This window comes from Scleropages formosus, chromosome 10, assembly GCF_900964775.1.
Source record: "Scleropages formosus chromosome 10, fSclFor1.1, whole genome shotgun sequence".
NCBI classification, from domain to species: domain Eukaryota; kingdom Metazoa; phylum Chordata; class Actinopteri; order Osteoglossiformes; family Osteoglossidae; genus Scleropages; species Scleropages formosus.
In genome coordinates, this window is record NC_041815.1 from 21,105,293 (window position 1) to 21,132,835 (window position 27,543).

The 27,543-nt window shown below is 42.4% G+C and overlaps 2 protein-coding genes across 3 annotated transcripts in view; one reads left to right on the forward strand and one right to left on the reverse strand.

The window, feature by feature from the left end:
• Window positions 1-921: 921 nt before the first annotated feature.
• Window positions 922-8,406, reverse strand: ap2s1 (adaptor related protein complex 2 subunit sigma 1). Its single transcript, XM_018748919.2, has 5 exons — window positions 8,239-8,406; window positions 6,250-6,399; window positions 4,587-4,700; window positions 3,683-3,742; window positions 922-2,662 (listed from the first exon to the last, which is right to left on the reverse strand). Exons 1-5 carry the CDS (start codon window positions 8,239-8,241, stop codon window positions 2,561-2,563), a joined length of 429 nt encoding a protein of 142 aa, XP_018604435.1. The 5' UTR covers window positions 8,242-8,406; the 3' UTR covers window positions 922-2,560.
• A 2,603-nt stretch (window positions 8,407-11,009) lies between these two features.
• arhgap35a (Rho GTPase activating protein 35a) overlaps window positions 11,010-27,543 on the forward strand; it is a 60,638-nt gene continuing 44,104 nt past the window's right edge. For both annotated transcript variants that reach the window (XM_018748756.2, XM_018748757.2), the window contains exon 1: window positions 11,010-11,813. The gene's annotated coding sequence lies outside the window, so the exon portion shown is untranslated. The remainder of the gene's footprint in view (window positions 11,814-27,543) is intronic.

Genomic DNA, 27,543 nt, shown 5'->3' on the forward strand with positions numbered 1-27,543 from the left:
TGAGTTCATTCATACACTGCTACATGAGCAACTCCACTATGGCCACTAGATGGCAGATTTTACCTCAAGAAAAAATATGCACAACATTTTTGCCTCATTAATAACTCAACATTGAATGTTTATTTCTTCTTGACAAAATGGTCTGATCATGACCATGTTAAGTGACCATAAACTAATCAGCGATAAATTTGTGTACCATTACAAAACCTTTAGAATTGCCAAAATAATTATAGGACTTATACATGCTTTGAATGTTTGAAAAACTTAATCAGGCATGAGTTACTGTGCATCAAACAAACATGTAGACTAATTTGGACTTTCAGAAAGTTTGCTGCCCAACTTAGATAACCTTTGTACTTTGGCCTGTCTGCTAAACACATTATCTTTTAGAAATTAAAACTTCAAATAAACTCTCACCTTCAAACTTTGCTTGGCAATCACCACAAGTATACCAAGAATTACTCAAACTGCAAGTTTAATTTTAAGGATAAATATGAATATAGTTTCTCACTTTGTGCTTGAACTGGAGGTATGAAGTTTTCTGAAAACCTTGGAAGTAAGAGAAACATAAGGTGACAATATTTGTACTGTACAGCTAAACTATAATTTCTGGAATGTTCTTCTAAACCTTATGATAACCAATACTAGACCCTTTCATTCCAGCTGGGGCCAGCTGATAGTGTAGTGGTTAGGGCTGCTGCCTCTAGACCCAAAGGTCACAGGTTTGAATCTCCAGCTGCAGTATCCTTGAGCAACATACATACCCTAAAATTGCTCTAGGAAAAATTACTGAACTGTACAAATATGTAAATCACTTTGGAGAAAAGCATCAAATACATGAATAAATGTAAATTCCATTACTAAAAGGAATCAAACAAGTCTTTAACAATTTATTTTATATGTATATATACACACATGAAGACTTCAATAGAATGGTGGTAAATTTCAGCAACATGACAAGACCAGCAATACACACATACACACACACCACTACCGCTCAAGGGGGATGGGACAGGGGAGTACTTGAATAGTCACTTTCAGCCATGTGTGTAAGTTCATAAACCAAAAAATGCTAAATACAACATAACTTTGTGTGTCCAGTGTGAAAGAGGATGCACCAGAGCTCTCAACACTGGCAAAGTTTAGACCTCTTACCACAAGAGGCAGTAAAGGAGGTTTTTTCCTGCTCTGGTCCCCAAATGGGTGATGCTGTGGTGCCACATTACATCCCTCAACAAGAGCAAAGGTACAACCAGCCAGTCCTGGGCTCCTCCTCAGTTTCCTTCCTTCATCCCTACATCCCTCACTACAGGTTTTCAGCAAGACCTCCATCATTCTAACTACTACCCAGAATTTGGCTGGTTTCACTTCTATGCAGACAGAATGGGGGACAGGCTGAGGAAACAGAATTAAAGTTCTCATAAGCTAGTGAAGTGAACCCATGGTGCCATCAATAATACAGGGCTCAGGTGAAGGAACTAGCATGCAGTGCCTTGTTCCAGTTCAGGCAGTTGTTTTTCAATGGAAAACCTAAAATGGTCTCAGAAGGTTGTTGGAAGCCAGTCACCATGTGGATTTTAACATCCTCTCAGCCTGTCCCTGGAGCACTGCCTGCATCACTCAGGCAAATGTGTTTAGTTCCATCTCCTCCCCACACACATAATTCCATCCTGGTCAGGGTCATTTCAACTTGACAGCACATGTTTGCAATGATCCTGAAGGCTGTACCTCTGTTTCAGGCCACTCTGAGTATCTGTGTGACACTACACAAGAGCCACTGTCTGCACTGCAATGTCACACAGGAAGGACGATCTTCTCCCTTCTGCTGGTGACCATGCTGAGACAATGTGAAGCAAAAGTCAGCCCTGGGGGGATAGAACTAACACGCTGCCCGATTCATACAAAAACGCTGATAGGTGTGTATACATGTATATACACACAGTACAGAAATGTATCACAGAAAAAAGCACTGTATACTTGATTAATAATTTTCTATTCAGTGGTTGTCTTGTTTGACACAAGGGGACTTTAGTATTTTGGCAAGACCAGTGAACACCAGCAGCAGCAGCAGGATAGGACTGTACAACTTAAGATCATCATTAACAACAGAACATACTTGAATGCAAAACTTTGCACGCAGTTTCAATGAATCATTGTGAAGGGTGCCCTCAGTGGAACTGAGCAGCCATAACAATTAAGACAACTAAGGCTTTACATTGTACCATGACTTAGTACGCTATTCCATTTAAATGCTAAACGTGTTGGCAATGGTTGTCTGCATTATGGAACAAGTTAGTGTGGAAGTTTGCAGGCCCCTTGATGCTCATAACTTTTGGTAGTGCGAGATACCATCAATTCCTGAATCTAGCTGATAGGTTAAACGGGAGACAGGACAATCCTGCTGAAGAGGGCAGGTCAACAGGTCAGCCAACAGGAGGAGCCTGCTCCATGGTAATACCAATGAAAGGGGGTAATTTTGTGTGGGAGGGAGGGAGCAGGTACTGCCAAATTACCAGGAATAGGGCTCTGAAGGGGGGATAGAGTTTTCCAAAATGGACGTCTACTCCAATGACTGCAGCATAAGGAGCTGTTTCAGGACCTTGGTCTGGCTGGTCTCCCGGATCTCTCCTGCCAGGAACATCTCATCCACCACCGTGTACACCTGAGATACAGTTAGGTCCATGAGTAGCTACAACTTCTATATCTCATCTGAACCTCTAACACATTTATACAGCTCTTGTTGGACTACAGAAGTCTCCTAGGAAGTGAAAGATACCTTTTTTTACTTCAGCATGTGCTCTTACTGATGCATAGCAATAGTTACCACAGTGATATTTACTTCCACTCAATATTACAACATATCAGCACGGTATAGTTATATGTTTATTTCTGAATCAAAAGAGAGCTGCAACAATGAAAACACCATCTGTATAAAATTAAATCCCCCTATATTTTTGCACAGTGGTACTTTGGGGGAAAATGTTACACATCATGTAGTTATGTGCTTATTAGAGTTAAATGGTAATAGCACTGGATGTACTTCAATGCCCAGTGACAGAACTAAATACCACTCCCTGCAACTCAACAGGTAATTTGTTGTGCATGAGAAACAAGGCAAAATTACAAAACATGGATTGGAGGAAACAATATTCTGCATGGGGTTGGAATGAACCATTTAGATAGCAGGAAACAAGGTTTAATTAGGGTAATCAGCTAACATTAATTGATGTTTGACACTGTGACGGCTTCTGTTGCTTTTAAATTTCTTATACCGTGGAGACGGTAACAAGAATCCATTTGTTTTTTCAGCGTAGGCAGCATTTCATTAGGGTTCAGTATGTAGGTGGATTCAAAAATATCTCTGGTAATTAAACCAGGAACCAGTGAATGTAATCATCAATAGAGCCACTCTTAATTGCTTACTGTTTTATTTTAAAGAAAACCTACCGCAGCAAATTGATGCAGATGAGCTTCACTTAATTGACTGATTATGGCAATTATACAGTAACTCTGTTGCCATGGTGCTGCTCTGCTTCAGTAATACAACAGAAATAGCCTTTACTACCTACAAGCATACTTTTGCTGCATTTTGGGAAGATAGTGGTATGAATGCATTTTACATTCACACCGTAAGGGGGCGCATTTTTACACCAAGAATGAGTGTTCTGGGATGTGAGCTTACCTTATAGAAGTTGAACACCAGATCTAGCTCGCACACATTGTGGAAATACTCGTTCAAAACCTAAAAAGAAAATGATCATATGAGCAGGATGCTTGCAGTGCATACACAGTACTTTCAGGCCAAATTAATATGCAGACATACACACAGCCAGACCTACTGAATCATACACGAAGAGCACACAGAATACCCAGTTTTAATGGCAGCCTGGAAATGCCAGGATAACAATTTTCAGGGGTTTTCCCTCAAGAAGTTGCAGTTTTCTTTTCACAACACTGATTACAGTGCAGTTGCAGAAAATTCCTTCTGTTGATGTAGTGCACTGTGGTGAACATGACCAACCCTGAACTCACAGGGGAGAATTCTATGAGTGAGGACAGAAAAGAACTTCAAGCCCCAGAACTACTCAAGCCCCAAGTGTTGGTTGATTCACTCTATATTCCTGCTGTCCCTCACAGAAAAATGTGAAATGACCAAACGCCTGCCTCCCACCCCCTCCAACACAGCACTCACCGACTATCTGGTGAGGGTAAGAACACCTGCTTGTGTCATTTATTTTTACCCACTCATATTAACCAGTTAATTTCTGTTAGGAAATAAAATGATTTAAGGTAACTTATTACTTTGACTTTTGCTTCTGAAACAAATTCACAGATGATGACCAGCAATGACACAGCTAAACCAATTCGTAACTACTTTTCATATTTTTAAAGGTAGTGCAACTGTTGTATGGAGAACACTTCTAATGAATCCCTTCCAAATATACCCAAAGGCAGATGAGAAACAGCGCAACCTTTGGGTTTTCATTATCTACAGCAAAAATTTGCCCTGCCGTTCCTCTACAGAGGATTCCTACACAGCTCTACTAGAAGTTTTCAAAGTGTGAGAGAGAAAGAGAGTGAGTTACCTCCACAAAGTTGTGAATGCCCTCCAGGTATGCCAGGTTGTTGTCTGTCACATCCACACAAATGCAGAAGTACAGGCCAGCATAACGCCTATAGATAATCTTGAAGTTTCGGAACTGTATGGGGGTAGGGGGGGTCAGGAAGACACCTTTACTGTACAACGTTACAAGGAAAAACACCAACGGAACTTACTGCCACATGAATTACTACAAAGCCTCCTTCCAGCCTTTATCAAGATCACAATGAGGTGAGTACAGGTTTCAACAAATATATTTTTCACCGGATGATCAAGGTGGGGCCACAAACCACTTCATGAACCAAGGCTGTATGAAGAAGAGTCTGTTCAGTATTTCCTGGCTCAGTAGAGACATGAAGAGGAAAGCCATTTCAGGTTTTAAAAGTACTTTACACATCTTTATCTTGGCTATTAACAGCAGGATAGTACTATTAATATTATGCACTGGCTAGTCAATTGCCATTCATTGTGAAACATTTACATACGTGGTCCTTTATAGTACAGAAATTACTTGTGTTATAAAGATGTCATATCTCAAGGGTACAACAAAACCTCCATCTGGTTCTACACTTAATTGGTAGTCTGCAGCATAGCCATTTCAATCAATATTACACACAGAATTAAATCAGTGGAATGTAACAGTTTACATATTTTCCATTAATAATATCTGAACCAGAAAAATCAGCAACCTTTCTACCTAAAAGGTCCTGCACATTTGTCATGTGTCCTCTTTAAAAATCTCAAGTGCACAATGACATTTTTAAATTCTCCCTCACACATGTGTCAGAGCTGAGAAAATGTTTTTGTGCACTTCTGGGATTCTTCTGCAGAGGCCCACTCGTGATCTCATTAATATTCACTGCCCATTAAGCCTCCACTCTCATATACCACGAAAACAAACACGTTTTGGATGAGAATCGCCGGCAGCTTGATCTGTGAAACCGTGTGCAGTTTGTACAAGCCACAAGAGGAGCCCCGCTCTCACTCGGAGGCAGGGGCCCTGCCAGGAGTGACTAACTTCCAAGTGCTACATTTATTTCTCTCCCTATTGCATGCTGTTTCTTAGCAACTCTCATCAAACAGACAGGCAGAAAATGACAATGTGCTAGTTAAGACTCTATAAACGATTTCAAAATCTGAAAGATTATCACTGCACCTTGCCATTAGCATTTGATATTATTGGACTTATTTTAATAGCAATGCCCAGAGCTTGCCTTTCCACTAATGCATGTACTTCAATTAAAAAACATTAACAGCTGAATACTAATGAGTAGTATCACTTGCTAAAATGACAGAAGTAACACTCCTCTCCACATGAGCACTGACAGGTCAGGCATGTGACCAAGCAATCCAGAACACCTCTGCTGCTCAATGGTTGCTGCATTTAGCAGAGCACTAATCTAATTTCATTAAAGGAATGAAGTGTGTGTTAACTACCAAGATGGAACTTTGAGAATGATGACTCATGCTGTTCTACCTTAATTATCTGTAGCAGTTTGTACTTTTATTGAAAGTCGCCCACAACTGGGAACAATTTGAAAAGTTTGACAGCTTTTCAATGAAGGAATTTGTTGATCCAGATATATAAACTTGTGGCATTGCCTCACACTTTATCATGCCAGACCCCAGTTATGGGTCACACGTCATACCTCCACGAAATTAGTGTGCTTGGCATCACGAACTGTCACCACGGCGTGCACCTCCTCAATGAGCTTTTGTTTCTCGTCGTCATCAAACTGCATGTACCACTTGGCCAACCTGGTTTTGCCTGCGCGGTTCTGGATCAGGATGAAGCGGATCTGGGGGAAATAAAAGTTTTTTTGTCACAAAACCAAGCAGCATATACTGCATAGAGCCACCTGCTACAATGAATCTGGAATCGAGCAACAGAAATACTGCATAGTATATTCTGACTTCCATGGAGACTTCCCAAACAGTAGAGGTTCCTACAGGTTTCCTTGTTGTTAGTACCTACCTTTACGTAGCCAAAACCTTATTCCAAGGCAACATGTGTTAGACATGCAACTTTTTTAACAATAATTTACCCATTTCTACAGCAGAATATCCTTACCACAACTGTACATGCTGGCTCACTGTTACCATTTAATGACCATTTGTGGTAACCCCAAAACCATTAGGTGAAGTTATGCAATCTGTACACGGCATTAGTTAACTAACACGTACGCCTGAATGGATATCAGCATATCAGAAGCCACTTCCAGTCACCACTGCTACTTATATCCACAGCACAGACCAGGAGCAGAGATGCAAGTCAGCCTTAAATCAAATCTGAAATCAATTCACCACAGGGATATTTACACCATAAAACTTTAACCCAGAACAAATATGTTGTGAAGCATATCAAAGAGTGAAATAGGTAGCCTAAAGTGGTATGGCACTCAAAGATATATCTGCCACCCTGGGCCTCCACTGTTTTAAAACTCTCTCCCGTAAATTCATGCCATAAGGAATCAGATCACAGCCATAATGGCTACATATGAACTAAGCTCAGAAAGAGCTGGCAGAACCAGGCATATACAGCCCCTTTCCTGTAAGAGGCCCTGAAGGTCCTGCGATGGTGGGGGACATTCCCTGCTGAGCTGGCTGAACACGGACACTCGTGACCAGATGACCTGAACAGCATTACTCAGACCAGCTGAAGTGAACGTGAATCAGCACCCCAGAATGTTTAAATTAATGTAAAAAAAAAAAAAAAAAAAAATCAGCAATGTGATCAGGAATTGTCGATTATTTGGTTAAACTTTTACACAGCTACTCATGTGATATATATTGGATGATGGATCATATGGTGGAAAGTTAACTATGCTTTAGAATCACATGTCTGCGTCTAAGACTCTCATTCTGCCGATGTAAATGCACGCATTGGCTGCATTTTCTGTGAGATGTGCGTTGCTGGAGAAAAGCGTCTGCTAAATGAAGAAATGTACTACATGTTATGTAAATGTAACCCTCTGGTCCGACCACACACATAGTCGTAGACGGAAAAGTACAAGACATGATAAAAAACAGGCTGTGTGTTTTGCTGGGGGGGGGGCAGATACATGTAAGATCTAAGATTTAAAAGACATACAAATGTTGAGCGGTGGAGACTGCTTGTACAGATGTAACTTTTTTTCATTAATTCCACGCGTAATATCACTCGCACGCAATTTATTAATATGAAAGAAGGGCCAAGCAGATTTTGCTGAATATGCGAAACTCGCGTTTGTAACGTCCCATCATCTTTGCAGAGGAAAACGGTAAATATAAGACGGTCACTTGGCGCTAATTTGAATTTAGTGTATTTACTTAGTCTATAAAACTTACAATGATTGAGGCAGCTGAGTTGTGTTGAGAGCCGTTTCCTGTCTGAACCGCACCCCGCATCGGACCTAGCCTACGCTACCTTCAATAATACCCGACGTCAGCGAGCTAAATATTGTTCTATTTTTAACAGTTTCATGGATTAACTACTTAGCTGTACGAACGCCCGTACTTAAAATGACCACTTATCTCTATTTTTTACCGCGGACGTTAACTTTGGGCCTTTTTTCCGGCGCCATTCATTCACAGAACCTAGGCTAGCGTAGCTAGCCAGCTAAAACTGGCCTGCAAATGCACCACAAATATGTACTTACCATTGTGTCTGTGGGATAACAGTTATTTCTGGAAGCTTAAGAAACCTATATATACGATAATACTGGCACAAATTTAAGTAAGCTGTTGTATTTTTCTGTCTTATTATGACCCTCTTCGCCTATCTCCGCTATCAACTTCAGACAGGAAGTCGAAAAATTTGGATGAGGAGGGACTTTGGGTATTGTAGTTTAGAATATGGAATAAGCGGCTCGGGCAAAAGGGAATCAATCGCAATCAATACTACAAGCTCCACAAAACCACGATATTTAGTGCAAAATTCTGGGTAATGAAGTTCTTCTGTTCAATCCGTTTTCCCTCCCAGATATGACGCGCAAGGAAGGGGGAGTAGTAGCGTTAACGCTGAGCTACCGGAACTTTGACCTCTGGAGTAGCATGTTTGTCCTTAAGGATTGAATTTACATGTTCATTTAGCTCTACGATAAGTTAGCTTTGTATTACTTTTCCGTTTAATACAATTTCTCATCTGCTAATTACTGACATTAAGTACCCCACGAAAAAATAATTTGTGAACAAATTCATAGTTTAACACATTCATTCAGTAAAACCTTGTGAATTCCTGTCAAAAGTCTTCTTTCTTTGTACCGTTCCTCATCTTTAAATCCTGCAAAATATGCAGACCTTTTTCAACAAACACAATGAAGCCTTAGGCCCAAATCATTTAGTTGGAAATGTGGTACACCCGTATTTATTGTAAAAAATACAGTGAATTTTTGTTGTAATTAAATAGTGATTTGTCCTAAGTGATCATGTATAAAGTAGCCTGAATGGAAAACATGCAAGTAAAATATGTAACCAAAAGCAGAGCAATATAAGATCACATTTCCCACCTGTTGACTAACGATAGTAATGCTGATAAGTGTCGATTAACTCTTGTTGTCCTGTATTTGTTAGGTCATGTAATAAATATGACTGACATAATAAAAACCCAGATTGGTATCTAAGAAAAAGAATAACTGCAAAAACTTAATTTCAGCAGACTGGTGTTCAATTGAACAATCAAAATACCCATTTGCTGACAGTAATGCAGAAATACAGCTAAACAAGGCAAAATAAAGGACAGCTTTTATTACATCACTAAGAGTTTCTGTAACAGAGAGGAAAAATGTTTGGAGTCGAGCCGTCAGATTGTTTACTTGTTTTGCAGGGAACGAACCCGTTGCCAAACATTATCCAGATAGCCTGGATTGCTCCTCTGTGCCTTTTGGGGGAAGCTGGGGGTGTAGGCCTTGCAGTGATTGTCGGGGATTGCAAAACTGTGAGTGAGGAGAATGCGCTTGTCCCCCGGGACCCTGGGAAATTTAAACTGCACGGCTGTGCTGGGATTTTAAAAAAAACAAAAAAAAAAAAAAAAAAAAAGGTCAGCTGAACTGTGGGGACAACCCCTTGTAACATGGACAATTTACTGCATTATCTTCTCGGTGAGGCAGCACCGTTTAAAAAGTGACTAAGCAGCAGGGCAGAGGCAGCATAACCATCCCGCAATAAAGACAATTAGAATAATTACAGGCTTTATCATTAATACAACAACTTTATTATTTTTCTCCTAGCAACTATGGAGTTGTGGATATACAAGTGTGTTGCTTGATCATGACTGTCCCTTGTCTCTCGAGTACTATCCTGTCTGATGAGCAAAACGAGAACGTGACAATTGAGTACTATAATTTAAAAATGAAGCTCTGAATTCCAGACCAAATGTTGACTCTGGGCAACTGTAAATATTTTTCAGTACGATACTAGGCTAGCTGACATAAATATGCAAAGGAGTGGCATTTAAGGAACTAGGTTATTTAGTCAATAGACTATAGTTTAAACTGTCATGGAGACAGGATAGTGTTACCCTTGATCAAAGATGCACCATTTATACTAGTACAGGCATGGCACAAAGGATTTTAAATAGAACTGAGTTCTGAAACTCCTGAATTTGTCTTTGATGAAGACATTGATACTTAAGAGCACAGAACCGCAATGAAGTCTCGGCAGCTTATGAAGCAGCACAACTGGAATTTCTGGTTCCCTGTGGACACATTTTCAATAGCTGTGTTTTGTTATCTTCTTGAATGCAATGTTAACAGTTTACATTCCCTTGTCAGGTCTCAGGTTAGGAACTGTATGGGACTGCTTTAAATGCAGTCGTTTACATGCTTTATTTGGAATAAAAGAAATGTGCTCTTTGGAATAGGTTGTGAATGTGTGAATAAATATGGCTGGAATGACTTAAAATATGATGAAACCCAATTTTAAACTACTGGTTTCCTCAGCATCCTGCCTATATTTCATCAGCTTTCCCTTAACACGGTGGCTTTATTTGTAAGGAATGAGTACTTGTTTCCCACATAAATTCTTTCTGCCCTGATGTGATAGTGACTCAGTGTTGCATGTGATATACTGTAAAGAAGGCTGAAAACAGTGAACTCATCAATAAATATTTGTGCTGCTGCGCTTATGGAGAAGGGAAAAAAAAGGGGACAAGGACCCAAGTGATGTCTCAAGGCTCCGGGAAGTTTTAAAGATTAATATTAATTAAAAAATCCCAGCGCTCCACAAATAATACAATTTTCAAATGGGCCGTTAATCAGTACCACACACAAAATGATATCCAAAACATATCAAAATTTTGTGGGCATAATTATAGTAATGTATTTCTGTACACGACATCATGGTGAAATGAAAATTATTTGCTCTGTGTTGACAGGACAAAGAAAGAAGAGGTAAATAAATCCGCTCGTAGTTAAAATACTGGAGGGGGGAAAGTTGTGAATTAAAATGTGCTTCCTTTTTATTTGCGTTAAGTGTCGTGAGTGGCCTTCTGTGCGCGTTTATTGTTGCGCGAGTGTGTGAGGGTGTGTGTGTGTGTGCGCGCACGCTGTAGTTGTGTGAATGCGCCACTGGGCGAGTCTCGGCCGCGGGAGAAGGGCCGCCATTATCGGGAAGCTGGAGAAAAAAAAAAACACACGCGCGCACACTTACACGCGGAGCGAGACACGCGCAGGCAGGCAGGCTCGTGTCAGACGCTGGTAGCCGTCGCCGAACAGCGGACTGAGGCCCCGACCCGCGGCCGGATTCCCGAGTCCCGAGGAGAGGCGGGCGCGCGATGGGTGTAACAAAGGGAACGAGAAGCGGGCAGAACGAGCGCGCGGCGAGTCCGCGGGGAGAAGCGGCACCACGAGCCTTGTAACACCCCCACTTTCCTCCGCCTCAACACACACACACGCCACTGAAGAGACAGAGGATATATAGCGTTGCTCTCGGGAAAACACTGAGGACCCCGGGGGGTTCGTTGTCCTGCTGCTCGTCGGGTGTTTTTGTTTTATCACGAGAAAAAGAAAGAAGAAAAATGGTACTAAAAACTTCACACTCGTCGTAGAAATGGAGACGTGAAGAAGAAGCATACAATTAGTGAACGGAGCGGACAAAAGGGAGATACCGTACGACGTGTGTTGGACCTGTATTTCATCTCATTTTGGGCGTCTTCAGTCGTTTTTGGTCGCGAGCCGGCTGGAAAGCCGGGAGCGCTGAGCAGCGGGGAGGAGAGGAGAGCAGGAGGAATACCATGGTATGTACCCGTCTCCCCGCTCGCGTTCCCATTCACTGGAGGGATGGACGCTTCGTTTTGGTCAGTCAATGGATATAGATTGTAGCGATAGAAATAAAGCAGTTGGAGCGCGCAGCGAACCGCCAGTCGGGTCGGGTGCCCGTGACGAGGCGAGGGTGCAAGGATAAATAATAGTGGACCCCCCCCAGCCAGCCCAGCCCAGCCCAGCCCAGCCCAACCCAGCCCAACCCCAGACTGAGGTAGGTGGGAAGGGGGAGCAGTGTGTGCGGGGAAATGTGCGGGTCTACGGTTACATCCTGGGGACGACAAGGCCTGGCGCTTTACCCCGCTCTGTGGGTGCTGCTTTTACCCCCAGTTTTGCACCACTGTTACTCCTCGTGTGTTTGCCGACTCGCCCTCGCTTCGCTTCGTCAGGTTCACTTTAAATAGTTTAATGGATTTATTTTGTATTTAAAAAAAAAAAAAAGGTGCTGGCTCATTTCCACAGGCCGAGGACAAAAATGTGCCTTCGTGTTTAGTTGTTTCGGAGGAATTCCCGGTGAAAGTGCCGCAGTTGCGCGTGTCGGCCGGACGGACGGACGGACGGTGCACCGGCTCCGCAATGTGAATGTGCGCTTACAGAAGAAGGGCTCCGCCGGCGTTGCTGTGTGCGCGCGCGCAGTCCGTGTGCTTCCCCGCTCCGCATGAACTGCTCTTAGCGTTTCCAACACATCGTTTGATCCCTTTGGCTGCGGCCGGACTGATTTCATTGGGAGAATTGTGTTGGAATAGAAGACACACACACACACAGGGCTAGGCCCCGTGGTGGTACGAACACAGCATTTCTATTTACGAGCAAACGTCTGTAATTCCTGTAAATGTAGGGGAAAGCCATGCTGCAGCACATCCCTGCTGATCATTCGGCTTTCGTAACTTCTCCTGCCCTCAGCTTCTTGGTGTTTTCCTTCATGAAGAAATGGAAAGTAGAGAGTTGAGTACATCACTTTATTCCAACGTGACCTGAATTCACATGGAGGGATTCACCAATAACACCCAAAAATGTGAATGAAAAGAAGGTTGGATTGGGGTGTTGTGCCACCCACTGGTTTGTACCCTGGCTATACACCCAGTTCACTGCTACCTCCTTGCCTGTGGGGGGACTAAAGAATGGGGTGATTGTTTTCTCTAGTTGCCCCCTCTTTACCCCCTTCATGGCATGAAATGAAGGTGCAGAATGGTGAAGGGTCAGGGTTCAATACATGTCTTGGGGAATGGCCCACACCAACCTGGCAGGTTTGCCATTTATTTGTGACCTGTGTGACAGTGACAGAAACTGGTCCAGTAGCATTGTTCAAAAAAAATAAAAAGTGCAATTCCTGTCTCTACTCTAGGTTCCGTGGCTTTAATAATATAATGGAGCACTCTAGGATTTGTTTTTGTAAAAGATTTGGAACATTTCAGAAGATTTCCTCTATTTCAGAGCTGCCTGGAACTGTGAAGTCAGCGCCCAGTAAATATCGGATGTTGTGATATCAGTTTTAATTAAAAACAAATACGTACATCATTTAAATAAGCAAGTTTATTTTAATGCATTCCTCATTTGACCTCTTGACACACTCGGTTCTCCGCTCTGTTAATAATTGGCGTTGTCCTGTTACCCTCTTTCTGACTGCTAGCTTGTAAACACATTCCTGTAGGTTTTGCTCACTTGTCAAGTTGTATCTGACCTTATGATATGTGATACATCAGCAAATCCTAGTAGTTGGAAGTATTTTGAGTATGATTTTGAAATTCTCTTATTCTGCCTGTCTTGCATCTCAATGTTTGGACTACAGGAAATGTCATGTTGAAATGTTAAAATGAGTAGATTCTGCTGTCTCTTCAGATGTTCAATTTTATGAGAGTTGGGAGTTGCAATTTATCATTTGTTCCAGGTTATGTCAAGATTGGACAGAATTGCTGCGCTGTTACTGTTCAAATAAACTTTGCGGGTGGTATTTTACATTGTATGGCCAGTATAACTGAACTAGTCACAAACGTGAACATGCTTTTTGGTGTTGTAGAACATAGCACCCCATTTAATTTGTGATTTTATTTTTGCAGTAGATTAACCCTCTCAGGGCCAAATTAATACTAGCAGTAGGAAAAATCTGTAGCAGCTGATGCTAATTTGCAGTGTCTGCCTGCAGAGGGTTAAGAATGACTTGATTTTGAATGAGTATGTATTAAAATATTTTCTTTACCAAGACCAGCACAGATGTACTTAAGAAAATGATTTACTAATGTGCTTCTTTTTTCTTGTAAAATTAAGATGCTTATTTTCTGCAGGCCACAACTATAATAGGACATTTTTTCACATGGGGTGGTGAATTGTTTTAGTAAAATGGACATGAAAATGTGAAGTCAACAATGGTAATCTACTGTGAAGAATGCAGCAGTGCTGATAAATACATAAAAGTGTTATTGATCCTGAAGCAAATTGCACACTTCCCTATTAACTATGGACGACATCAGATTTTAGGTAATGCATAATATGAATTTCTGACATCTGTACAAATTTAGCATGCCATTTTATTTCTAATTTGAAATGGATCAAGATCAGATTATATGTAAGTTTAGTTGTTAGGTTGGTTAAATATTGTTTAATGATTTTCATTACTCAAGAGTTCAGAATGTTTAATGATTTACTGTGGAACTTTTAAAAGGGTTGGCCATGTTATACATCTTGTGTCTGGCATGGTTTATTTTTGCCCCAGTTATTGAATTTTCTGATCAAATTTAAGTCTAGAATTGTCTGTCCACAGTACCCCTAAGGCCTGGCCAGGTGCCTCAGAGGGAGGTAAATTTCTTCAGAGTTCCTGCCTACCCAATTACTTTCTTTGCACACTATCATCACAATTCACCATCCAGTAGAGACAGCACCGCTTGAATGGGCTATGCATCTTTTACCTTTCCATACAGTGACCTGCAGGCATCTGACAGATCTGAAGGAAGCCCTTATTTCTCCTGCAGTATCTTGGTTGAGAATGAAGTGCTGTTGGAGCTTTAGGGTTCCTTTCAGAGTCCTATCAAAGAGCTGAATAACCTATTTCAAATTCTAACATAAAGGTGGTGTATTCCTGCAGCCTAAAGAGTATCTACATTTCTGCAACAAGCATGGAAGTTGCTTTTGAACACCACACCCTAACTTCTAGTGAAGAAGAGTAACTTCTAGTGATGAGGTGGACTGGAAGCAGTGTTTGTCTAGGTGCCGAGTGCTCTGTTGGGCTCCAGTGAGCTCTGCATGAGCATCAGTGACACGTGACCAGGGCCCGTCTGGATTAGACACAAGCTGGAGAAGCTCGAATTGCTCCAGGCTCAAAACCGCCAGACTGATTTTGCCAGCCGCTGTGGTCCGAACGCAGCCTGTAGGCGTGAAGTTCGTCAGTCTGCCGCACCGACCGGCTCTGTGCTGGTGTATGTCATGTGATAAGGTAGGTAGGGTACGTCCTCCCACCTGTCTCCTCCGCCCCTGCCCCTTTTCTTCAGCTGCACGATACCTTCCTCCTGGAAGGTTGCTACATGTTACAACTCCTATGGCCACTTGATTATTTAACCTTCTGAACACAATGAACAGTTATTGGTGCACACATTGCTGTTCTGATCCCTGGATCCACTGTGATGGATTGGTAGACTGTGTTGGAAGGTAGACAGCCTGTCTCTCCATATCGGAAAATTTTTAATAATGACAGAGTTATGCCTGGCAGGTGTGAAAAATGGCTGTTATGGCTGTGTTTCATGTTAATGGTTTCCTTAAATTTCAGTTAGGGGAAGGATGAAAGCAAGTTTGGGTCCCGTCACTGACGTTTATCTGAAATGTTCTGCTGTCAGTTAGTTGAATTAAACAAAGGGGTCAATGAAGAGTAGCAGTTGGCGATTAAGGCCACAAAAAGGCGAGGAAGGCACGTTTTCCAGTGTCAGGTGAAACCTAGGCCTTGACACCCCAGCCTTATGGCCACTTGGCATCTCCTACCTGCCCTCACCAAATTTTTTGAGGCCCCTTTGATAATGGGTTTTTAATTTTGTGAAGCAGGACCCCTCGTTTGTGTTCTTTAATCAACGGCTCTCCAGCCAGATGCTCTGGCCCACGTTACTGAAGAAGTTCAGCGTTCAGATGGTGCTATTATAGCACTTTAATTGATTTTTGTTTGCTCTGAGGAGCGGGTGATCGGGGTGAGGTGGTGATGCCCATCATCTGTGGGGACGCTGTCCAGATAGGGGAAGCCGTAGTCTTGGAGTATCAAGGATCTGGACCGTCTTTGTTTCTGCGTGTGCTTTTTGAGACTGATGCCGCCACTTGGATTGAGCTGGATTGAGAGAACCTCTCCTCACCCAAGTATGACGGATAGTTCTTTTTCCAGCAATCGTTTTTATTTTAGATTTTCTGAACATCCCTTGATGACAAAAGTTGTCAGGCCAATCCCGTATTTAGCGAGCGCTGAGGATATGCAAGAGCCAGTGTTTTAAAATATTATTTGACAACCCAGTGTATAGTATTGTTTTTGTGTGACAATGAGGAAAATATGAGTTATTCAGACTGTGGCCATGTTTGATAAAGCATGGAGCCAATTATAACAGCTTTAGAATTTGGAGCCCAGATTATGGTACTCAGACCTGAATGGTCGCCTTGTTTTTAACAGGATTACCGAGGGGAAAGCAGCACTTTCTTACGTCTGCGTTTGAGTTCCCATTTGAAAGTGTGCTGCAGCAGCCCTGTCTCCAGACTTTTACAGCAAGGGCAGACAGAGAAGAGAGGGATCCACTAAAATATTATCTCCTTGGACCCCCCCCAAACTCTGCTGTTGCAATTTCTGAAGCATCATGCCACCAAAACCTTCCTTCCTCCCCCAGTTCGACACCAAAGATCCTTCCTGAGTCCGTCACTTGAGGTCTGTGAAATGGCCTGAGGAGCGAATCGATGGGAAAGCAGTTACAACAGACGTTGGTGGGTTGTAACTGAAACTGGAGTAACCTCCCCTCCTGTGAAAATGAGTTTTAATGTTCTGTCAGCTGAAATTGCACTGCCTTTGTCAACCTTCAAGGCGGTGCTGGGATGGGGGTCGGTGGCAGCGTATTCTATGAATGAGATTAGATGTTATACTTACAGAAGGAACCGAAGCAATCGTTCCACCCTCACGCTTAAATCGCTCCATGAATACCTTTTCTTTGCTGCTATAGAGTCTGGAAAAACGCGGATTACAGCGTGAGTTGAATTCCAGGGTTCAGTTCCTCAATGTCCAGCATTTCTATGCAGTGGTTTGGTCTCAGCCTGCTGCATTAGGGTTGAGGATGCGCCTGGGGCAGGGAGAGGTGTGTGTATGTATATGCATGCAGTGAAAGCTGCTGATCACGGGTAGAAGAAGTGCCCTAGGGTTTTTGTTCTCACAACCTGCATGTCCTGCAGCATCCTGCCATAATGGGTCTGTAATCGGAGGCACCTGTCAATTAGTGACTGCACTGCAGTGACCACCCAGAAGTGTGTCTGTGCCTGCGTGTGTGTGACTCAGCACTTTACCTTGAATGCAGAGAAGAGAAAAAGAGAAGGACCTTCTGGGTATGGAGGAAGGGGAGAGGGGAAGAGAGGAAGCGAGACAGATCCTGACTGTTAAATGCAGTCCAGCCAATAAGGACAGCAGTCCCCTTGCAGTTATTGTCACTTCTTGTTATCTCTATGATGATTCACTTCTTCCCCATGTTTCTCTGCGGTTTTTGCGTTGTCTCCGAGCAGCTGTGTGTTGTGGCGTGGGTTTGTTTTGTGTGACATCATTTGAAACAGGAGGCTTGTGATGGGGATGGGAGAGTGTGGTAGGTGGGATTGTGGGTGGTGGCTCTGCTCCTCTAAGAAGGCAGGGGACCCCTTTCTCTTTGTCTCCTCTGCTGTCTCATCCTGTGGGCTGCGTCCCTGCCTTCAATGCTGCTGCATCTGAATTAAGTGGGGAGAGTCGCACCATGACAAGGAGGGCGCACAAGGCTTTTTGGGGAGACTGTGGTTTCTTTCAGCTCATGTGGACCCGGTCCAGTCAGATCATCCACTTATCCAATGTCAATGGCTGCTTGTCTGTGTGTTGTCATGGTTCCATTACAGATGTTTAGGGCATGAGGCACGGTACACCCTGGATGAGACACCAATCCATTGCAGAGTAATCACTCTGTCACACTCTCTGACTCTCGCATTCATTCAGTATGGCAGTTTAGAAACCAGTTCACCTGAAACACATGCCTCAGGACTTTAGGAGGTAACCGAAGTCCCTGAAGGAGACCCACAAACACGGGGAGAACGTGCAAACTCTGCACATACTGAGCTGGATTCCAACTCATGTACAAACCCGCGTCCCATGAGGTTCGAGGTACCAGTGTTACCCTCTGTGCTGCCAAAAATACGTGAACTGTCATAAGCTAGTGGAATTTGAAACTGTAATTGGTTAGCGTTAAAACTCTCCTCTTTCGGACTTACTTTTCCCCCGATCTGCTAAGCGCTCAATTAACATGTATGTGTTTATCTGCTTAACAGTTTTGTTTAGTAATTGAAAAGGCCTTTTTGCAGTTACTCATGTAATGTATACTTGTCTACATGGTACACAACAAAAGGACTGTACTTAAGTCATGTGTCTGCATCCAAATCTCTCGTTCTGTCAAATGTAATGCACTTTTTGAATTGTTCAGTGAGATGTACGTTGCTTTGGATAAAAGTGCCTGCTAAATTAATAAAAATAAAACTCATGATGATAGGTAGTCATGCATGACATTTGAGAGAAAAATGCCCATAGAACACATCTGTGCTAATAATTTCACACATTAACGTAGCTGGAGTTAAATTAGGAGCTTGTTAATATCATTAGGTTACTGCCACTGGTATTTACAGTGGTAAATAAAGTCTGGCTTTCAAGGAAAACATTGTGTTTGATGAAAAAGAGTGAAACGTGAATTTTCCTCACCGCTTTTTCCATCAGTCTAGCTATAGCTCTGGTTAAGTACAGCTACATCTGCCCCAGATCTTTGTTACAGGTTGATTTTAATTAAAGTTGGCATCTCTGATGATTGCAACGTATCCAGCAAGGTGGAGGGGTATAGAGATATACTTCACGGCAGCTTTGTTTTCTCTTTTCTTGTTTGTGTTTTATCATGTTGCAAGGTGTTTGTTTTGGATGCCAAGTGTGGACACCTGTGTGACCAGTGGGGTGTGGTGTCTCAAGCCCACTACCCTCTGATGCGGTGCAGTCTGGGACATGCTCTTGGTCTTAAGTTCATCCTTACAGTGCAGTTCATTTGCCTTCATCAGCACCACACTCTCAAACTGTACATTTTTTTTTTGTCTGTAAATATTATAGATTTGCTGAGAAAGCGAATGGAATTCCACAACGTCAGTGCTAAATTTGATTTGGGCCGCAAAATAATGTGCTCTGTGGGGAAACTGCAAGTGAATGAAATCGCGCCGTATAATTTTGGAAGTTCTGTAATCCTGTTGTTTATACATACTATATTTATTTATAAGTGTTTTGTCAAAGCCCTTTCTCTAAAATGCATTAATGTGTCAGGTGGGGGCTCTGCAGTAATGGAAAATTTACCGTCCAATCATATAGCTCAGAGCTATGTCAGCCTGTACTCTTTCATTCCTTGAGTGGCTGGAAGATCTCCAGAGGAGGGTTTAAATAAACCCTTGAAGGTGTAATTCGCAGAGGGTAAGGCAGTCACATTGTCTAATTTGTCTTCTCCATGGGTACATCATGCACTACAAATCTGTAAGGAGCCTGTAGCTTAGAAATGATTTAAACAATGTTTTAGCCAGTGTCAGGCATTTTTTAAAAAAATAATTGGTCTTTAGTGAATTATAATTGGGTCCAGGGTTGTAGCAGCAACAGTCAGAAACATTGGATGTGCTCGTATCTTAGAACTGTTCTTTTTGAAATCCAACCTCATGATGGTCAGTCACACCTCGGTTATTCTGTTATTTACACAATGTGTATAATGTGGAACAGAAGGGAAAGCTATAGATTTGGCCCAGTCACATGAGTTTGAGGGTATTGTGTAGTTAGTACATGCTTCACATATGGCCAAAATTTTTGAAATAGCTCTTCAAACTAATTGCTCTGTGTCTTTTATGAACTGTGGTAAAGTAAAACGCACCCTCCTTGTTGCTGCTGCATGCTGTGACTACCCTCATGTCTTATGCAATGGTGCGATGGCAGATAAGTCAAGTTGGAGATGTGCACCTGCAACATGAATTTAACCATCAAGTCCCACTAGGGCTCCTGCTTGAACAAGATGCTGCATTTTTCCAATATATAAATTCACAAAACTGTTTGTTTGGGTAAGCAACAAATAAATACACTATGTTTAAGCCACTGCTCATGCATGTTTGTGTGGTAAGGTAATGTCAGGCCATATAGATTTTCAGCAACATGGGGAAGGCCTTGGAACGCCAGTCCTCGCCACAGACAGGTGAGGGAGTGAGCGAGCATTGCGTCGTCAGAGTACGGGCCTGCGTATTGATCGGCCTGCGCCTGGCCTGTCGCACCAGCACCACTTAGCTAATTACGTTGGTGCTGTCGCAGAGTGCCCGGGAAGGGGCTGTTAATGGGCTGCGGCACAGCCTCGGAGATGGATGGGACTCATAAAGACCAGGGGTCAAGTGCCACTTTGTCTTCAGTCTTCCTTTTCCTCTCATTTTTGTGTGTAGTGACTGCGCCAACTGTCTTCTAAGTATTGTATCCGCTTGTGTTTTGGTCATGTCTGTTGGGTCCTGTATTTTTGGTTTAATTTTTACCCCCGTTTAATTTTTCCTTATCTTCATATCGTACTCATGACATTTTATCCTGGACAGAGGTGACGTATAGGCAGGACACGGGGGTCAGAAAGAACATCATCGCTCTTATCATTTGTTTCAGGGTGTAGAGATGGGAAGTTTGTCTGGCAGCATCTGTGACCTTGATAAAGAACCGTTTTATTGTACATGATGCAGGAATCATACAATGGGCACCAGGGTGGTTTTGTTGTTATCCCCCCACTTAGCAGGCGCCGTTAACCTCTGTGACTTCACAACACTTAAGCATATGTAACCTTGTGTCAGTGGAAGCATTAGAGGAAGTGGTTTTGAGAAATGGTCTTATTCTAAATTAAACAGAAATCTTTATTAGAATGGCAAAATGCAGTTCAGGGTCAGAAGCCAGTGATAGTCAGAATAAAACACTGAATTAAATTAAATCGAACCAGCATTCATGAGAAATACACCTTAGAACTAAGCAAGGTTAAAATATCTTTGGGGTCTACCACCACGATTCTGGATGGTGAAGTGACATCCCATAATTACAAGGTAGTGATGAAGGGTACCTTTTTGCAATTTCAGAGCTGAATTATGGAATGTCATAACCCTAAATCTCACTTCTCTCTTTTTATAGGACTGATATCTAAACACGATGTCTGATTTGTTTTCATACGTATCCAAAGGAAACTGCAGTGTGTGCGTTGTGAGTGGAGAGGAGTCCATGTATTTCGTGAGAAGTACAGCACATCTTCAGTCGTTATTTTGAATTTGTTCTGATTCGCATGGAAAATCTTGGAAGGATGCAGTTTATGCACTCGGCATCATTCTCCTGATCTCAGTCATACATACATACATACATACATACATACATACATCTTCAGAACCGCTTGTCCCATACGGGGTCACGGGGAACCGGAGCCTACCCGGCAACACAGGGCGTAAGGCCGGAGGGGGAAGGGACACACCCAGGACGGGACGCCAGTCCGTCGCAAGGCACCCCAAGCGGGACTTGAACCCCAGACCCACTGAAGAGCAGGACTGTGGTCCAACCCACTGCGCCACCGCATCCCCCCCTGATCTCAGTCATTACCTGCCAAATGTGTTTTTTTTTTTTTTTAAATCATTGTGTCTGACCTGTTAAATCAGTGCATTCTGATTATCAGTGCAATTATGACTTTTCTACAAAAGTCAGTCTTCTGACTTTTCAGTTTCCATTTCCCACAGGGATTCCATGCCCTGCCTTCAAAATTCACTCCAAATGAAGCTGTTCACCTTAGTGCAGTTTGCCAGTGTTTGCTGCATGTTGGCCAGTCAAAATGTGGATGTCCTGCCTGTGTTATATTCCCCCCCCTCACTCAGTTGACTGGTACTCTGAATGAGGGAAGACTGGAAATGATAGCAGGGTGATTCTGTGATGCTGCAGACCGTCAGGTGATAAACAATGAGTTGGTATGGATTCTCTCTTCGTGTTCTTCCCACTTCATAAATTGCACGACTGATTCTCACCAGCATGAATCATAGGACTTGGTGTTTGTAATGGTAATTACTGGTATTAGTTCATTGGCTTCTAGTCTTTTCAGTGGCCCACTGCATATCTGCCACTGTTCTGCGCATGATTCCTTAGACACATGGCAGGATGGACTCAATACTTAATGGACTTTGAGGAGGATTTGGCATCTAATGATGGTTATATAATACATAATTCATATTTATGTTTATGCATGTCAAATCATTGGATGGTGCACTGAGAGGGTTATGTGCAGTAAATGTAATAAAGAAATAATTACAGCTTTTGAAGATAAAATGCCGCCATTGGACTATTAATCCCAAATAACCACCCCAGAGTAGCCCTAGGGTACAGAAGCTTGACAGCTGGTCAGGATAGTTCCCTGTGACAGCTGTCCAAGAACAGTGCAAGCAGGCAAATATTAGTACATGAAGCAAGCTAAACTGTTCACCATGCTGTAATTCCAGAGGATCGCAGATGCACGGGTACATGCAGTTATACTGGCACGGGCAGTTTAGCGTTGTCCTTGCTGCTGTTGTTTTCGCTTGGGGTTGTTTGTTGGCAGAGCAACCAAGCAACTAGGCGGTGCTCATAGGTGGGGACAAAATGAGTCAACGCAGTGCAAGGCTAACAAGTTCCAGGTGTTTACATGGAAAATGAGAAGAGGGTTAGGTATCATGAGTTCATAGTACATGACCAGTTACTGGTCATTAGTTTTGTATAGTTTTTTTTTTTATATATATATATATATTTTATATATATATATATATATACACACACCCAGTTTGCTTGTTGTACATATACTAGCAAACAAGTACACAGAAACAAACTGATGTTCTGTTCTGAAGAATCCAATCACATTGTAGATGGCGAGAGCCAGGCAGCCGGCAGGTTGTGCAACCCCCTACATGGGGCTGGAGTGGACAGGAAGCACAAAGCTCATTCTGGCGCCTCTGGTGGAGCAGAAGAACTGATCGGGCAGGGTGGGGCAGGGGGTCTGGGTCCACCATGGGGCCTCTGCACATACGGGAAGTCTCCAGAGCCGAGGTCCTGTTCTAAGGGGGAAGCTGACGGCCCACATTGTTCCTTTGCCCCCCCCCCCCCCCCCCACATTAGTGTCATTTCAGATGGCATCTTGGTGGTTTGGTTCAAATATCAGTGGTTCTCTAAGGAGCCTTTGTGGGTAGATTCAAAGGTTCTTGTTTCTTTCTTTGTTAGGGTTCAGGGAAAAGGGTTGTAATTTGGTGAAGCTTTTTTTATTATCATCCTTCCAAAGCAGATGCGATTTCTGACAGATTCTGTTCATTCAAAGTGTAATGATTGTTTTCATTTGTAAGTAACTTTAACATGAAAGAATGTCAAGACTTTACATCCCCTGCACTACTAAGATGTTTGATGTCCACACCCCAGGATGTAAGCACCACTAAGATGTAAGATGTCCGCACCCCAGCATCCTTACTGTAATTGTATGCTTTTGTGTATATTGTCTTAGGCTCACATGTGGTGTTGCACTCTTATTTACTAGCACTGCTCCGCGTTACCAATATTTATTTTCCTCCATTATCCCATTGATGATTTTTAATAACTCATCTCTGCTGTCACATTCGGTTTGTCCTCCGCTGGGGTCATTTGACACGCTATTGAGCTGGGCCATAGCCATCCATGGAGGATCATTGTGACAGGTTGTAGCCCAAGGTGTTGGTGGCAGGGGAGGGGGGTGAACAATGGTATGGACTCCTACAGGGTAGGGACAGGCTTGAAAAGAGCAAGTGGGAACTAATTACAAATGACTATCGCCCAGTCACACAAACCACATTAGTGCACTTTGTGATAAATTGTTGTTTTTCCTTGTTACGCTTAGCTTTCCAAAGGAGCTGTGATTTTGCCCAGTTCTACTGTGTGCTGTTCTACGATACAACAGGTCTACTAGTGGGACTAGGAGAATAACCTTCAGGTTACAATTTACTGAGCATTACATAATCCTCTTAGTGAACTGCAGCAGGTGGCGTAGTGGTTAGAGCTGCTCCTTTGCAAAAAGGAGGATGTAATTTCATATCCCGGTTCCTGCTGTTGTAGCCTTGGATGTGGTACTTACCCTGAATTGCTTCTGTAAAAATTACTCGGCTGTATAAATGGGTAAATCAGTGTAAGTAGCTTAGTACTCAAACCTACCATTGTAAGATGCTTTGTAGAAAAGCATCAGCTAAATGAATAATATATAAGGACATACTCAAGGCAAAACCTTCCTCCCTGCTCCATGGAGAATCTGGAAATTTCAATTTATACTAATATCCCTGGCACTCTGTCATTTGTTGCTGCTCAATCAAGGGCTTTGCTCTACCGCCTAATCTGTGTACACATGAGGACTGATGTGCTCCAGGAGGGTTTCTGTGCCCGAGATGGGCAAGTCTTCGTTGTATCGGGTAGGCAGTCTCACAGCATGTGTGTGTGAGGCTGATAGGTAGGAGTCACATGCTGATGAGGGCAGGGTGGTTTGGAGATGTGGTGGTTCTTGCTGAATTGGAGCTGTAACTAGTTGTAGGCAAAACCCTTGAAGAGAAGCACAGTTTAGCCCTGTCTCTCTTATCAATGCATTTTTCTACTATTTCCCTCAAACTGATATGGCATCTTCACATGGACATATACCTGCCCATAATGCACATTTTTAGTTCATTGTGCTGCATATTATCTTGGACTATATAGAACAGCACCTGTCTGTCCTCAGGTTTGGTTCTGCTAGTCAGTTGGGTGTGACTAAAGCATTATGCTTTGATAACAGGTTTTTTTTAAATTCTTCAAGGAGTACCTTTTTTTTTTTTTTAAAAAAAAAAAAAAAAAAAATGCTGCCTAAGTGGAATTGTCTTTGCCAATGCTCGCAGGCCTTCTGTTCATCCATCCAAACACAATCACCAGCAAGGGGCAAAGGAACATGGGGCATGTAGTTCCAAAGACCTTAAATCAAAAGAGATATTAGTGGGATTTGTAGAGGAAGGGAAAGTGCCTACTCTCCAAGCTGCAAAGCTGGACGTGTACTAGAAGGACTGGTTTTGAGGTGGAACCTGTTGCGCAACATCTTGTTGTGGGAAGATTTTTTTGGCTTGATGAAACATCCTGTTGGTTTAGAAGCTTTATGGTTAAGAGAGGCTTCCTTGGCCCTGGTAGTACTGCTCATAGATAGGAATGGCTTGACTTAGCCAGCAGCAAAAACAAAAACACCATGAAACCTAATTTAAGTTCTTTGACGACTGAATATTCTGGCCTTCGTCAGCAGTTGGCAGACCTGTCTTCTCAAGGAATCTGAGGCATCACAGCAGGTTGTGGGGATTATAGGGAAAGGTGACAAAGCCTTCCTTTGTCTTGCGCTATGTTAAATGACCCTACTGATGATATCATCATTGGGGGTGGAATGAGGTTTGCAATGCTCTATTACTGGATCTTATTAGCTTAACTTGACCGTGAGTAGCATCACTATATAATGAAAATTTAAACTCAATTTTTTTCTTACTTATGTAGGTAAATAACTTTTTTGTATGATGATTTCAAATAGCTGGCATGCTCAAACTGACTGCAAAAATCTTTTCTTAAATATTGAAGTAGCACTGTGAAGCAGAGATGAGATGATCCCTTTAAAGTCTGTAGAGCTAGTTTATCCACATGTGGCCTAAATAAGAGTTCAGTCTTTGCGGAGTGTGCCAGCACGCTTATTGTCATGATTATTTCATTTTAATACTGTTTGCTCATTAGAACAGCCCAAGTTATGGTTAACATACATAGTGCACGCTTTCAGTATTTAAGATGAACTCTTTTGCTGATGGAGGGAGTGTGAAACTGAGTGTTGTGGTTATATTGGCCAAACAATTTCCTAAAAACGAAATTAGAATTTTCTTTTAGTTTTTATTGGAATTGGCATGGTATATCTCTAAGTGTTGATCTGTTTTGAAAACATGCCCAAAACTTGCCCACTTTGCTTTTGTCTGTATCTGGGCCGAGAATGGACTTGCGGAGAACCGTTAGTCCAGTTCCGTCAGATTTGATATAGTGTCATTCTCAACATGTTTACCATAGTGTTCTCAGACAAAGTAACTTTAACCATTGGCTGAAACTAACTCCAGCTATGGCACTGAGTCAACTTAAGAATGCAGACCGTACCACTGTCAAATGCGGCAAGTGATGAAGAAATGCAGGGCGGACCACCGTCATCAGATGGCCATTTTGCTGGTGCTTGCAAGGGACCTGCTCCTGTCCCAGTACACACTCCTCAACCAGCTCTCGAGGTATTCATTGGGACCTAAATACGTTAGCTAATCTCCGGAGCAGAAAGGATTCAGAAAGTAAATTTGTGTAGTTTACCAGTGGAAGAAAAGGAAGAGGGGAAAAAAAATAATCTTTTTAGCAGGTTGACAGATAACACTCGTCTTTTTTGTATGCCAGTTTAAGCCACGTTAAGCTGCTTAATTAGACATAATCTACAGGCCCCAGACCAAGGCGTGACTAATGAAGTTAAACAGGCAAATCCCATCCCACTCTATAGAATTGGACATGATTGAAAGGCTGGGTGGCTATTTTTTAATTTCTCCCCCCCTGTTCTTGGTGGGGGATGGGTGTAGGCAGAAAATGTGCATGTTCCAGAAGGGAGACTGGATTTGAACATGGTAGAGAAATTTCTGCTCAATGTTTCGTTGTGCTTAATTGTCTGAATTTCAACAGCGTTCCTCAGTGCTCCGAATGCCATGACTGCAATTTCTCAACAGGTTGCATTGAATGCCAGTGCTGCAGTTTCTCAATGGCTCAGTATGAATGCCAGTGCTGCAGCTTGTTAACGGTTCCCTGTGAATGACAGTTCTGCAGTTTCCAGGCAGGTCAGTTCATGACATTGTAGAGCACTGATCATAAGGATTTCTGATAAAGGATTTTTGTTTTGGCATTGGGGGTTCCCATTCTGATCCTTATGTATTTAAGGCCTTTATATGCGACTAGCTGTGACCATATCGGATGATTTATTAATTTTTAACACATTTTAAATAAGTGAAAATGGATTTATTCATTATAAACAGCCCAAATGTACCCATCTATGCAGCTGGATATGTGACAATCAGGTTAAGAACCTTTCTCAAGGCTACTGCGCTAGGGTCCCTTATTACTGTTATACTGTGTTATACTGTTTAGTACATTTAATACTGTGTTGTATGTTGTACATTATATACAGTGATTCAGGGGAGATGTACCTGTATAACTGCGCTGGAGCTTTATAACAGAATTGATTTCTCAGCTGTTTTCCATTTCAGCTAAACTAGTCGGAAATTATTGAGGTAACATCTGTGACTGTTTTAGGACTTAGATGAGCATCTTGTCCCTGAGGTTCACCCAGGTTATGTGGTCTTTGCAAAAAATCTCTGTATGAATAATTGATTAGTGCTACTGGGAGAGACCAGGGAAAACTGGAA

Excerpts from the sequence above, each read along its gene's own strand:
- ap2s1 (XM_018748919.2), bottom strand. Across the intron at positions 4,701-6,249 it reads AGCACACTAATTTCGTGGAG|TTCCGAAACTTCAAGATTAT; the intron begins GTATGACGTGTG and ends ACCCCCATACAG. Across the intron at positions 2,663-3,682 it reads TGGTGTTCAACTTCTATAAG|GTGTACACGGTGGTGGATGA; the intron begins GTAAGCTCACAT and ends ACTGTATCTCAG.